Raw genomic sequence first — 14423 nt, forward strand, 5'->3', positions numbered from 1 at the left:
TAGTCCTGTGGAATGGCTTGCCATGTCATTTCCACCTGGCGCCTCAGTTGGACCAGCTAACTACCTCGGGATCTAACATATGAGTGAAGTATTCCCCGGGTTTGTAGACGCTGTTCCCTTGCTCCCTACATCAACCGAAAGACGTTTGCGCACATAGAGCAGTTTCTACCTTGAGGGATAGCGGGGAAAGAGGTTCATATGCGAGTCGTGCAGTAACTGAACGTCAACCGGGAAAATGGGCTCATGGTAGGTGGAAACGTACGTGCACGGATTCCGGGAAAAAGAGCTCTTGGCGAGTTGAAACGTAGCTGCAGAAATACTAAATTTTAGAGAATAGACCTTTTCTGTATGATAAAGATTATGAAAATAATAAATGATTCATTAGCAATCTATAATCTGCACAGTCATTATCAATCTGTTGTTATAATTACATCGATATGAGTAAGAGATTCGATCCAGAGACCTCGCGCTTATGAAGCTTTCTCTCTTGGCTGCGGACTCGTTGAGTACTGCCGATCATACAAAATATATAAGCACGCAAAAAATTTTCAAACTCGATTTTCTCGAAAGCGGTTAAGAGTTTAGGTGTACTGAAGCCTCAGTGGCGTCCTACATACTATGTCAATATGAATCAAGTCGATGAGGGGAAGTTCGTATGGTCCCCTTGCACGTGAAACATTGACATTGGTGAGCGCATATTTCGAATTTAAACCGTATACACCATGAAATTGTCAAAATTGCGATAGTTTGTACGTAAGTGAATTGCGATAGTTTGTACGTAAGTAATTAAGAAAGTTTTGGACAAACACTTTTCGAATATGTATTTGACTGATCTGCAATTTCTTGGAAGTTGTGCTATAGCGATGTAAATTTATTATTATTATTATTATTATTATTGGCGACTTATTCCTAGAAATGGAAGACGTTAAGCAAATAACTCGATCAGTTTTTCTTCTAGTTCATCCTGTTCTTCCAATAGTCTTTCACTCTTTCCGAAAAGGCTTGTTTACGCTCATCCGACCACTTTGGTCTGTACTGATTTTTTTTTTCTATTGCTCTGATACAACTCCCCATTTGTCTACTCTTATGTCTAGAGGTGTCTCTTTCTAGAATGTCGGCTGGTCTTATGGTCGCATTATTTAGGTCCTTTCGAATTTCATCCAGCCAAGTGTGGACTACTTAAGTGAGATTACATAATCTATTATTCTCTTCGTCAAACGACTTCCTGGTATTCGGCTGAGATGACCATAGAATTTTATTGGACTTTTCCTAATATTATTTGGATGTTTGAAAACTTTTCTTTTGTTTTAATTGATTGTAGACTATAACCGTTTCTTCCTAGAATTTTCCTAATGATCTTCCTCTCTTCTTTTTGGATGTCTTCAAGTTACTGTTCTCTGTTAACGGTTACTGTTTCACTTGCCTAAAGCATTGCTGGTTTTTATGACATTATTGTGGTGTCGAATTTTTATTATTTATTACTATTGCCATCATTATTTTATTATTATTATTATACTAAACCATTTTATATATTTCATTGTTATCACTGTAAAATTATAGGTATCTGTGGCTCGTTAATAGCGTTTTTGAAAGCAAGATTTATTTAGAGTGGGGAAAATGGAACAATAAAAAGAATCGGGGTCCATTCCGATCCCCCCCCCCCCCCTCTTCCCCGCTCCATACTATCATCACCATGACGATTATCAGAAATGAACTCTCTTCTTGAACCGCGGCTGTTAGAAACTGCTGAAACCAAGAAACAGCGATGGTTTAAAAATGTCCTCAACTTAGTTGTTAGTAGCCGTCATAAAAACTAATTTTATGTTACTGTTTATGTTTGGCATCGCTAGTCCTTTAAAGCTGAACATAGATTCTGGTGTTATCGTGAATCTGGCGCTCCTGTGAAATCCAGACGGTGACGCAATGTATTTCCGAACACACTGACGTGTCGTGAGAATGGCATTACGCCTAATATTCACCGGGCTGCATCTGGCGGGACTTTGTCGTTGCCTGGCTGCACGGTATGACCGCTGTGGATCGACCTTTGTGTGTTAATTTAGGCAAAGTTGCGGTACCTCAGTCTGTTGGCAACCTAACTTGTATTCATGCGTTAGTAATGCTTCATTGTACAAACTGTTACAGAGTTGCAAATGTAGGCATCCTTGCGCTTTGTAGTTACGAATTTTCACGGGATGTCAGCCGTATAAACGGATATACATGTAGCGAGATTTCGACAAGTGCTGTTACGTGCTACATTCGTCCTCAATAACTCTAAAATTGTATTTGTGGAAACATGGGAACTATGTTGTTGGCTATAATACCATAAATGGCGAGTAGTGTAATTTTAAATCTGACGGCCATTGTGTGACATTGAAGTAGGCTCCTGATGACATACGTCTTGTAAATAACGTCTGAGCTGAAAGGGTGCACTCACCGTATATAGCTTTGAACAAACCAACAAACTACTCAGTGAAGACTGAACTGTCAAAAAATAAAACTGGTAAATACGCTAAATTGTCTGTTATAGACAGAAACACTGAAGATTGTTGCCAGATATTAGATACAGCAGCGATCGAACGTAGAGAAATGAGGAAACAAACAACATAGGAGTTACATTATCCTTGACATGTGCCTCTCGCACGAAACCATTCTACGCAAATCACCAACTGATTTAAGTGGTTTCGCTTAACGCGCACGTCGTCATTAAGTCTTCATAAGATATGTAAATGATTCACAATCCTTCATCAACCTAGGTTCATAAGTTTGCGAGTTATTTGATCGACTCAAGTGAAGTATCGTGAATAATCGAAATTGAACGGTTTATAGAGTAACCCAACGGTCGGTCTGTCACTCAAGCAAATTTAAACGTTCAATCCACAGTGACTATTGCTGGAAACGTGACTGGTTTATGTTCTAAGAGATGTAAAGAAACGAACATCAGCTTTCATTCACGAAAGTGGTTTTTGTTTAAAACACGGTGTGTTTCGATCCGTGTAAGAACGTCTTCAGGCGCTTAATTTTTTTCCCACTGGTCTGTTTCTGTTAACAGCTGCGCAGACTTGAACAGATCATTTACATTGCAAAAACACAGATTTACGCATTACACTGGATACTCGTTCAATAGTTACCAAAACGTTAACTTGCGAAAGAGAATACAATGTAATTTTTTAACGTAAATTATCTGTATCTCGAGTCTGGACAACTGCTAACAGAACAAGAGCCTCCAAGGCTGGAAATGCTTCGTCCTTTATTAACCAAAACTAATGTTTGTAAGTAAAATCTCACGTTTCCTCTCATTTTCCAGATTGACTTTCTTTACATTCATTCATCACCTTTTCCTGAAAACTTCCCACACACTACAGTGAAAGTGTTTGCAGTGGTACCTGGCGGTTTCGCTCCTCTCCTAAGATCAAACACAAAGCGGCGGGACGTCAGCTCTTAAGCGCATTTCCTAATTCCCTGAAACACAATGTATCCAAAATATTCATTTCTTCACATCGACGTTTCTTTTCTAGTTCATGAAGCATATCTGTCATTATTAAGATATTAATTTACAAGTTTCAGTGATGTCACATTTGAGACACCAGGAAAATATCTCCAGTGCAGAGTATTTACCGTACGATTCACCCGAAGCTACCACCATGGAGCATATTTACGAAACTGAGTCCGTGAGTGCTGTTTCCACATAATACAACCAAGTACAAGACCTCACGTCGTTAATAAGCATACAGTGATTCTAAAAATTATTTAAAGTGCGATACGTCCATTCCCTAAACAAAAACTGCGATTTACAGACTACTAAAGTAGTTGTTAGTGACTTCGTGAGTCGCTTTTAAAGGAATTAGAATTACGTTTGCAGTTCACACGAGTACATTTCGTAGGTAATATTAACAACAGCCTTGTAGCTATGCAGACACGGATTATATGTGTTCTCTACCTCTGCATGAGTTCGAATGTAACAGACGAATTCAGCAACCAAGAGGAAAAATATCTGCACTACAATATGGTAATTTAATTTCTGGCGAGCAACCGAGACACTCACATAAAAAACTTGTAAAATCTTCGAACAATACAGAAACAGAGTGGGGCAAAGCTGAAGTCATTGAGTAGAAAGATGTCAGCAGTCAATTATAATTCTACAACAGTGCTTACATAGCGCGGTGCTTCTTTTGCCGAGTTGACAGGTTATGCAACATTTATCGAGAATATGAGATAGTCATAAACAAAGCATTGTAATCTAATAATGTGACTGCACACTAGATGTAGTAAAGAGCTAAAGAAGAAATTAAAATAAAAAATTATGTATACATAGGGCGAAATAAAAGATGCAAATCACTAAGGCCACTATTAATTGTTTTTCGATAAACCTCTTAAAATGTTTAATACTGTAACATTTGTACAAGCATTTGGTATACGAAAGCAATGCTCGAGGGTTAGCACTGTATACATGAAATGGATCCCGAATGAAAAGATATACATGTCTTAATGTAAGCATAAAACGCTCCAAGTATAAGCACATAGAATTATCAAGCCTACCGAAAAATACCGGCGACCGTGCTGCCGACAAAGCACAAATACATACTTTTAAATCTTTCATCTATGCGATATTGGCAAGTTACTGTTTTGCAACTGAGAAACTTGTACACCTGATGTGTATCGAGTAAACGAAAGTCAATACAAGCACTGAACACCTTATGCATACTAGTCTTGGTCCTATGTTAAAATATCCAACACAACAGCATCTTTTAAATCCTGATGTTCTCATTCCTGCTTGCACTGACATTCAACTAATGTATTGGATGCACGCTGTAGTAACTACAACCTTACAATAAACATAATTTCACAGATTCTTCCTTGAGAAAAACACGGCTTCTTGTTTTTTTTAATACATAATGCCTCTTTAGATGGCGTTTTATTGTGTTTCCCAGCGATTTATTGTCGAACACGTAGATGGAACATTCATTCAAGAAGATTATACATACCCCAATACTACACTCAGACAAGTAGTAATTGACCAAAGAAAAAGACATTCTGACTGCGAACGGACAGTAAAATTTCCACTATAGTTATCTAGATTAATTAATTTAAAAATAACATTTTCTAGCATGCCAGGAAGGCGACATCTTATATAATGCATTTCCATGTGAGTCCAAGAAACTCTATGCACGAATGTGATCCAGCAGTTTCAGTTTCATTGTCATAATTTTTTTCTACTCAGGCTGCGTGTAAACCTTCAAGAGTTTAGCGAAATCAGTGGCTACTTTATAGGATCAAATGTGTATGGGCGCGGAAAGAGATAGGTACGTAATCACAGGGTAATTACCATCACTTACAGCGGAAGGTATTCATTCGATTTCCCTAGCAACAGCTTTCAGAACTACAGAAAATCGTGGAAAGTTCATTACCTCGCTTCAGGAAGCGAGCGTTTTGCAAGGAACGATTTCCGTTCGCCGTTTACAACAGGCAGGCTCCATGATCTTTGCTGAGTTCGAAAAGTAGTCCTCCGGAAAACATAAGCCTTCGTAAACTGAGCAGGAGTAAAAAGGCAAGGCGAATGGCCCACACATCGCGAGAGAATCCAGCCGCAGCTGCCATTTACAAAGAGTAGTGGTGCAGCATTTTCCCTTTTAAACACTCGTCATGTCGTTAGGCGACTCTGCAAGAAATATCCGTGTATACAAATTCATTTATGTAGCCATTATGTATTAACTGTTAACCGCCGCCCTTTAAGAATGGACGCGTTTCACTGTCATCTAAAGCGCTGTATATTTCGCACTTCAGTGAGTAAACGTCTCAACACGGGTGACTGTAGGTAACAACGATTGTATTTACGTGAGTTACATTAGAAATGTCCAGGCATCATACCATTTTACACAAGCTTTTTTTGTGGGATAATATCCAAACATATATAAACAGCAACATTCTTGACATTTTCAAATAGCTATCTAATGTTCATCGGTATTTTTTGTTCAGTATTATCAATATGCTACTCTCGTTTTTGTGGGGGGTGGCTAGTATTTCTCACGTATACATTATTGCATTTGTATGTATTCAGTGGACTCACCGCGCAAAAGGGGTAACGTTACATTGCAGTGTTAGCTATTGCAGATTGTACACAGCACTTAAAATATCTTTGGTATTCACATATACCATTTGTAGCTTATATCTCCCACCAGTAACGAGATTTAAAAGAATCAACAAAGAAAGGCGCTTGTAATGAGAATACTTTGTTTTCGATTCTACACAGTAAAGCATGAGACGAGTAATTCCTAAACTAGTGAGAGGTATTTTACTAATGTGACACATGATTGCAGCGTGAAGGAACCAGGTAACGTGACCGTATCATCGCACACTGAATTAGTTTTCGAAGTGAAGAAGAAAATGTTCTTTGTTACACCAAGCGTGCTTACGTTGCTCGCCGCAGTTACTGTCGATGCCCAGAATGGTAAAACTTTGTTTTTTCCTTGCAATGGCGTATCGGTCAGAAAATGGTACCACAGCATCAAATATCCCGAAGACGTCCCGCCTCCTATATATAAAGACAGATGAAGCCACTTTACGAAACTTAAAAGTCTGAAAGTCAGTGTAACGAAACAGCACAACAGTGAATGAAACTTTGTCTGACTGAAAAATATTGATGAGATAATACCCATGAAGTTCAAAGAGATCAGTAGCGTACAAAATAAGAAATATTAATATACATGAACAATGCATGAAAGAATTAGAATCACAACCCGTAACTACTGTGCACTATCAGTTCTTGGTTTGCCATTAGCAAAAATTTTAAAAACGTTTTTATATCTTTTCGGTGCCTCAGATCAAGAGAATAAAAATAAAAACGCGTGTTTCATACTCGAAGTAGTCGTATACGAGCTTATATATATGAACCACAAGTAGACCAATTCCTTCAAACGGAGAAGTGGGCGTTATGTTAACTGTGACACGGTAGTGCTGTCATCTAAAAACGACATTCCGAACAAAGGTGAGGTTGTTCTACAACTGCCGTATCTGATAGGGTTGCAGCAACTAGATAGAGAGACGCATAGCGATGAAGTGACTATTAATTACTGTCTCCTGTAAGCAACAAAAATGCGACTGTTCTATGTGGAGTCTCACCCACAGCAGAGAAACAATCCATCGTTAAAGCCGTCCAAGTTAGCTGTCACGGTTTATAGCGAGCCTGTCAGTTAATGAAGAATGCTTTCACACACACTAAGACAATGTTCATCCATTTACACTTCAATGTATATATTTTTGTACTCAAAAGTTGTAAATATCTAAAGCGATGGGGATTGAGAGAGCACATCCCAAATGTTACGAGTATTCCGTTTAAACATTTTTCACCATCAACTAGCGCATAGAAGGTGCCGGTACATTCCCCTGACAAATCCCGAGGACCGTAAAAGCCACAAGCAGATAATGGCTTCAACAAGAACCCATGTCCAGCGGCAGGAACAAAAAAAAGTGAAACAATACGTTCCATTCTCTCGCGTCCGCTCGGTAGAATAGCTACCAGTGATGTACTATCGCTCTGCTAATTACTGGAATTGTAGCCAACTAATGTTGTATCAATGTCCAGTACTTACCTAGACAAGAAAGGTGGTGTATCGATGCCCAGCACTTAGGTAGACACGAAAGGCATAGCATTTACGTTTCACATTGCACTGTTGGTGTATCTTCGTCCACTGAAGTGCACATGCCATTACTACGATTGCTGTGTTAGTTTATTACAAATGTAGTAACCACCAAACCCATGAGAGAGTAGCATTTTCTTTTACAGTTCGTCCCTGTAACGGAGAAACGGTCACCCTCAGGAAGTGGGTTAGCTTTCAAATCCGTTTCTAGCCAAAGTTCCCTGTGCGCTCTAGGTGTTTCTAAAGAGAGACTGGATACTCCCTGTTACCATTAGAATTTTCGTTCTCCTACTTCCTACACTTTCTTAACGACCACATACAATCGTACTAAATCCAATTCCTCGTACAGTAATTTTGTCGAGAAATTTCATTTTTGAAAAGCAAATGCCTTAAAGCTACGTACAAAATATTTATTTTTACGCCAGTATTCAGGAGATGGCTCATCGTCAGGAAGCTAACAAGAGTGGACAAAATTTGGATAGTTGTAACATCGTAGTTATGACGTTGGACAATAAAGTGTGCAATATGTATGCTGTTTGATAATTATCTCCTTCCTGGTCAGCGAACACCAGTAAAAGAATAAACACTTTGTACCTAGCTTAAGGGTCTTTGCATGGCAAAAAAGTAATTTGTCAAGTGTATGAAAGGAGGTACAGCACACCATATATGCGAAATATTGGTAATTGATACTCTCGGCGTAGCAAAAAGGCAAACCTCCGACAAAACGATGTTTACTGAGCGGATGCAGGTAAAGTATATCGGGAGAGAAAGTTTGAAAATGGCACTAAAAAAGAAAAATGATCAAAATTCACTTCAGCTGGTTGCCTCTAGTAAAAATCTTTGCTCGAAACGCGACTCTGCTGTACATTTTTGTAAACCATATGGGCAACCGTCAGTGTTTTTCATATTAACGTACAAAGACATATTCCTAACAAGACCAATACAAGGGCGTGCATTGTATACAGAAGGATTAACTTCCTACGTGACAATATTTTCGGCATTTGACTGTAATTGTATTTTATTAAGCCCACTATTTCAGTTCTCGGTTTGGAGACATTTTCTAGCTCAACTGAAAAAAAGTAAACAGTAAAACGTATGTAAAAGTAAGTACAAAACACAGGCTCGAAGAAATTTTACAATATTTTGTCTCTAATCTACGACGAAACAGGATTTTAGTGATAGGGCCTACAATACGCTCACAACATGTTTCGGTATTGCAATACATTTAGTTCAGAAGGTTGATATTTTAATAACATCAACGGCAATGTATGGTGCTCTTACGAAATGCTAATATCACCGTGTTGTTTAGTACAACATACAGGGCGCCACAAGAATAAACTACTTGCTTTTTTTTATCCTTAACGTGGCGCTAAGGAGCCAAAGATTACATCTGTTCTCCAGATATGAAGTGATTTGTCTTTCAGTCTAATCACTTGGATAACAGTGTATGAGCTGTACTAGGACAATCAGCCTATCATTTCTTGTTTGGACAAGATCGTGTGTATTATGGTAGATCGGTCTGCTGCCATTAATACGAGACGTGACGGAATTCTAAATGTAATGTGGAAAGTGTTATGTATCGCTTTTATATGTGGTCTGTTCTCGCATTTTGTGACAAAACATCTGTTTTATACAATAGATATCAAATCATTTGTCCACAACTGGGAATCCCTTTGTTATACTACCAGCCCGACAGCTTACTGGCTGAATACAACCGTGATCCTGTGAAAGGCTAGATTTAAAACAGCCCGCTGTTTTCTTCTGAATGGAGGAAAAACATTTTAAAGAAACTAGTACGTTTGGCGAAGTTTTGCGGCACCTGTTTGACAAGTGTTGAGGGATGATGTGTCAAGTACTCTGTACTTTTGATGACATTATGCTATACTTAATGGTTAACACATTTGTTGTTTTGAAGTCGCCTCGAAAGACTCGAAACCCGAAATTGCGATAGTGGACATAATCAACATTTCGAATTAAATGGCGAAATGTTGTCAATTACTAACTGTTGGTTGACTGTGGTCCCGCAAAGAAAACGGTGTGAGCTGTTGATGTTGCTACTTATTTCCAATTAATTTTATTTAGTGTTAAGCCATTGTGGAAGATGTGTCGAATGAAATTTAGGTAAAGTAAGAGCTTACAGTCTCGCGAGGATATGAAAATACCTGTACATAATTCAGCGTGACTGCACACCGACGTCTACCGAGAGCGTGTTGCTATCTAAGCAGCTTGTGCCTGATGAAGGAAACAGTGTGCAGAGGACGAGGCGTGGTCACGCACGACGCAGGAGACGCGCGGTCGCCGGCGCGTGGATCTGCTCCGCCCGGCATCGCGGCGATAGTGGCGGCTGAGGTCTCGCCTCCTCGCAAGCAGCTGACTGCAAGTACGTTCGGTCACGTGACGTGATGCGGCGAATGCTGATTCGTACTCCTGTTGCGAAAGGTCGAGGGTGGGGGAGTGGGGGCGGACAGTTTCCATATCCACGCTTTCTGCGGAGACCGCCCCAAACTCCTTATACCGCTACAGACGGAGCTTTTAAATTTGCCCAGGTGAATCATGAATGAAACGTGGGACCAGTGTTGCACCAGGTTATGTTTTATAAGACATTCGCCGAGATGACCGTGACCGGACAACGGTTATGAGATAAGAAAACAAGTGATCGCGTTGGATATTGAAATACTCTGCTTATGTACCTCGATACTGGAGCAAAACAGCGATAACTGACACTGTAAATCAGTTGGTTGAATGGCTGTTGGTGACTTCGTGCTAGGCTAGGCACCGACTTATACAACGCTAGTCATGCGACCAAACCTGCAGTGTTATTCACGAGCGTGGTAAAAGGTGCACTGATACTGAAAATCATCAGCGTGCGAAAAAAGTGTTCTGTAGCTGTACTTGCCGTGAGTTTTCCAGATGCTCTGATACAGCAAAGGCGTTTGACGGGAGTGACAAGTCCACCGTCAGAACAGTCGAATGTCCGACACGTGTTGCCGTCACCAGTACCTTCCGATTGCACACATCAGAAACGCCACACCATCTGCAGTCAACTATGCCGAAAACGCACCCCTTTCTGATCAGCTGACGATGCTACACAAGTTCATTTAATCGGAGTATTGAGCTGGCGTAGGACTTTCGGTCTTCAGTAGCCTTCTCGAGAAATCAGTGTTCTGTTGTGCCGATTGTGGGACTTTTGGTCTTCACTTGCCGTTCCTTCTCGAGAAATCAGTGTTCTGTTGTGCAGATTGTGGGACACACTGCGCGGTATTTCGCTGCCAATATTACACCTATACACCGACGACAGATATACGTAAACGTATTGCTCACAATTAATATCAGGAATGGGACAATCACAGGAGCTCAAGAATCTCTGTAACTATCACTCACTTTTGAGAGAAGACCGAAGCGATGTATCATGCATTCATATTGGAGATGCGATGAAAGCTCAGAACGGCATGAAAATTTCCCAAAGAAAACAGCGCCCTTTTTCCCCCTCCACACTATTCAAGAGAAAAGTATCCAGGAATGTCTAATCACCAACTGTAGTGCCATGAACGCAATAGCACAACGAATATCCTAAATTATTTCCGGTAATCATTATCGAAAACGTTAGTGTACAATAACATCCATGACACGATAGCGATTCTCACAATACCTAACAGAATTTTTAAGTTATATATTCCTGGTTCGATTATTTTGATGTACTTTGTTTATTCGTGTGTTCAGCCTCTTCTTCACTGCTAAGCCTAACGAACTTAATAATCCGTGAGATATACCACAAATTGTATTTTTTAAAAAAATTCTGTACAACGTTATCTATAAGGACACGGACGTATGAAACTCGATAATGGGTTAAATGTTTTTTAAGCGGATACTGTGACCTAAATTCTCAATGGTTTCCGTGACAGGCCTGTTTCAAACAGCAATAAATGAGAATAGTGAAGCGGATATTAATCTAGTAAGTCGTTGCGTTTTTTCGATTACGTATCTTCCAGAAAAATTCAAATTTTAAAATGTTGCTGACAACTAACTGCGTTTCTGATCTCCTACAAAGCTAATCTGGGACGAATTTTAAACAAATACGGAGACTTTAGCTTCGATTAACAGCACAATGTCAGTGCCCAGTGGCTACAAAACGCAACTCAATTAGTTGTGAGATATTTTGATGAAACGCGGCGAACGGAGATATTGCCTGTGTGGGAAAGTGCGACCGCTGCAATTAATGTAGAAATAAACCGCTATAAGCAGTATACTTTTTGGTTTAATCGACTAGTTTCGCTAATCTGACGCGGATATTCTCAAATATTCATTATCTTGGTGGCAACACTTTGGAAATTTAAAGCACCGCTCTCCACCGCCGTCAATATTTAGAGTGTTTTTATTGGCAACAGTGTCGAGGAGTGCTTTAAACCCTTACCGTCTAGCTACCAGGGCAACGAATGTCCGAAGATGCTTCCGAAGAACGAAAGTAGTCAGACAAATCTGATAGCAAACTGCTGCGGTTTGTTTGTACATTAATAAAACAAAGTATGTAGTGATTTGCTGTTTTAGTAGCACATAATTTTTGTTTCCGAAATAACGCTGTTGCAGGGTAAGTAAAAGACATTCAGAAATAGGATATTCTCCGTCGAGAACTATCCGTACAAACACGTCTCGGAGCACGTATTTTTCCTCCTGAAACACTCCGAACAAACGCTCCCCACATTTCGCACATCACCTGTCGACATTTCGGCGTCTTTTTGGAGCACAGCACGTTTCACATGTTTCCACTTTTTTCTCTCCCGATTCCTCATCTCGTTTGCCCACTGTCCACGTCTGGCCGTAAGATCTGTGTTCCGGATGATCCAGCAAACGAAAACTTGTCCTACAGCTTGTCATTCCCATGACTGCCACCGAGGCAACTGGTTCGGTAACGAGTTGTACCGTGTCCGAATCGTCGTCGCACCGTAAAAAACTAGCGGCGGCCGCATGTCCATAATAGAAGCACACGTGCGCGTACACACGCACACACACACACCGGAGCACTCGCGTAAGGTTGCTGGAGGAGAGGACGGCTCGGCGAGCGCTGCGTCTTCGCCGGCGGCCGGCGCGGGCCCCCTAGCCGGGACTTACCGGTCGCGGCCGTCGGCGCCGAGGCAGAGTGCGCAGCTCGGCATGCGCGGACTGAGGCGCACTCTGTGTGGCAGGCGGTGCGCGCGCTCTCATGGGTGTGCACGGCGGGCCGGCCGGACGAGCACTGAGCGGCGGCCGCGTCTGCCGGGCCCTCTGGCCCCTATCCCCTCCCCATTGAGGCGCGCCGGGGTTGGCTACCTGCGCCGTGACGCGCCGTCTCGGAGGCAGCGGCGGGGGTGGTCACCGCGCGACCCGCAAGAATGCCCGGCATTCGCGGAGACCTTCCGGAGGCGGTGAGGGAGAGTCGCGTCTTCCCCAGGGATCGCGCTCGCCGCTGCGACGCCTGTCGCCCGAGGGACGCCTTTCCAAAAGCCCGAGAGGAAATTCCTCGAAGGATAGCGGACGGGGCCTTTGTCGTTCACCGTTAGCTGCCAATCACCTGCCGTCTCTCCCACAGGCTCTCGGACTGATCGTGTTGTCGGGTATTCCTCCGACATTCGCACCGACGATTTCGGTATCGGCTTCCGGAACACTGCTCACAAGGGAACCTCCCTATCGCACCCTCCTCAGATTTGGTTATAAGTTGGCACAGTGGATAGGCCTCGAAAAACTGAACACAGATCAGTCGAGAGAACAGGAAGAAGTTGTGTGGAACTATGAAAAAAAAAAGCAAAATATACAAACTGAGTAGTCCATGCGCAAGACAGGCAACATCAAGGGATGTCTGAGCTCAGCAGCGCCGTGGTCCCGTGGTTAGCGTGAGCAGCTGCGGATCGAGAGGTCATTGGTTCAAGTCTTCCCTCGAGTGAAGACTTTACTTTCTTTATTTTCGCAAAGTTATGATCTGTCCGGTACTTTTTTTTTTAATCTCTTTTGTTCGGCTTCGTTCGTTGCATCTGCTCGGGGCGAACGTCGTAAGACATCCGTTTAAGTTCGTTGTTGATCGATTAACTCAGTTATTATTTATTACACAGGGCAGTTTACCCTCTGACCGAGCACGCTGAGCTACCGCGCCTGCGACCGTTCGTTCATTGACGTCTCTGTTCACTGTAATAAGTTTATTGTCTGTGTTTTGCGACCGCACCGCAAAACCGTGCGATAAGTAGACGAACGGACGTGCCTCTTCAATGGGAACCGAAAACATTTGATCGCAAGGTCATAGGTCGACCGATTCCTCCACAGGAAAACACGTCTGATATATTCTATACGACACTGGTGACGCAATGTGGGTCACATGACAAGAATATGTTGTCGACCCACCTAGCCTGTACACTTGGCGAATGGGTAAAAAGATTCGTCTACCTTGCCCGATTTAGGTTTTCTTGTGGATGTTGTAATCACTCCCAAAAAAATGATGAAAACATAAGAGTTTGTCACATAAACTGCAACAAATGAATGCAACAGTTTCGCAGTCACACAGTTTTCCCTGCGCTCTGTCAAAATACGTTTTTAACGTTTTCAAAATTTTCCGTGTGTAGACTGTTAAATCCTGCATATGTTCAAGCAAATCTGAACATGTCCTGGAATTTTGGAGAGAAAAGTTGATTATGTGTGAGTGCCTGAACATTGATTATCGTCTGAAAATAAAAAATTAAAAATTACACTCGAGAGTAGACTTGAACCAGGGACCTCTTATTTCGCCTCTGCTCACGCTAACGACGGGACCACGGCGCTCCCGAGCTC

General features: G+C 41.7%; 1 protein-coding gene across 5 annotated transcripts in view; it reads right to left on the reverse strand.

The window, feature by feature from the left end:
* Nucleotides 1-14423, reverse strand: part of LOC126284630 (extracellular serine/threonine protein kinase four-jointed) — a 1153747-nt gene that overhangs the window by 26100 nt on the left and 1113224 nt on the right. Inside the window, exon 1 of one of the 5 annotated variants that reach the window (XM_049983700.1) lies at nucleotides 12741-12866. The exons of 2 other annotated variants lie outside the window; for them this stretch is intronic. In XM_049983700.1, coding sequence (XP_049839657.1) covers nucleotides 12741-12784 — 44 coding nt within the window. In that variant the 5' untranslated portion in view covers nucleotides 12785-12866. 2 more of the 5 variants (XM_049983704.1, XM_049983703.1) reach the window with 2 other exon arrangements.

The sequence above is a fragment of the Schistocerca gregaria genome, chromosome 8, assembly GCF_023897955.1.
Source record: "Schistocerca gregaria isolate iqSchGreg1 chromosome 8, iqSchGreg1.2, whole genome shotgun sequence".
NCBI lineage: Eukaryota > Metazoa > Arthropoda > Insecta > Orthoptera > Acrididae > Schistocerca > Schistocerca gregaria.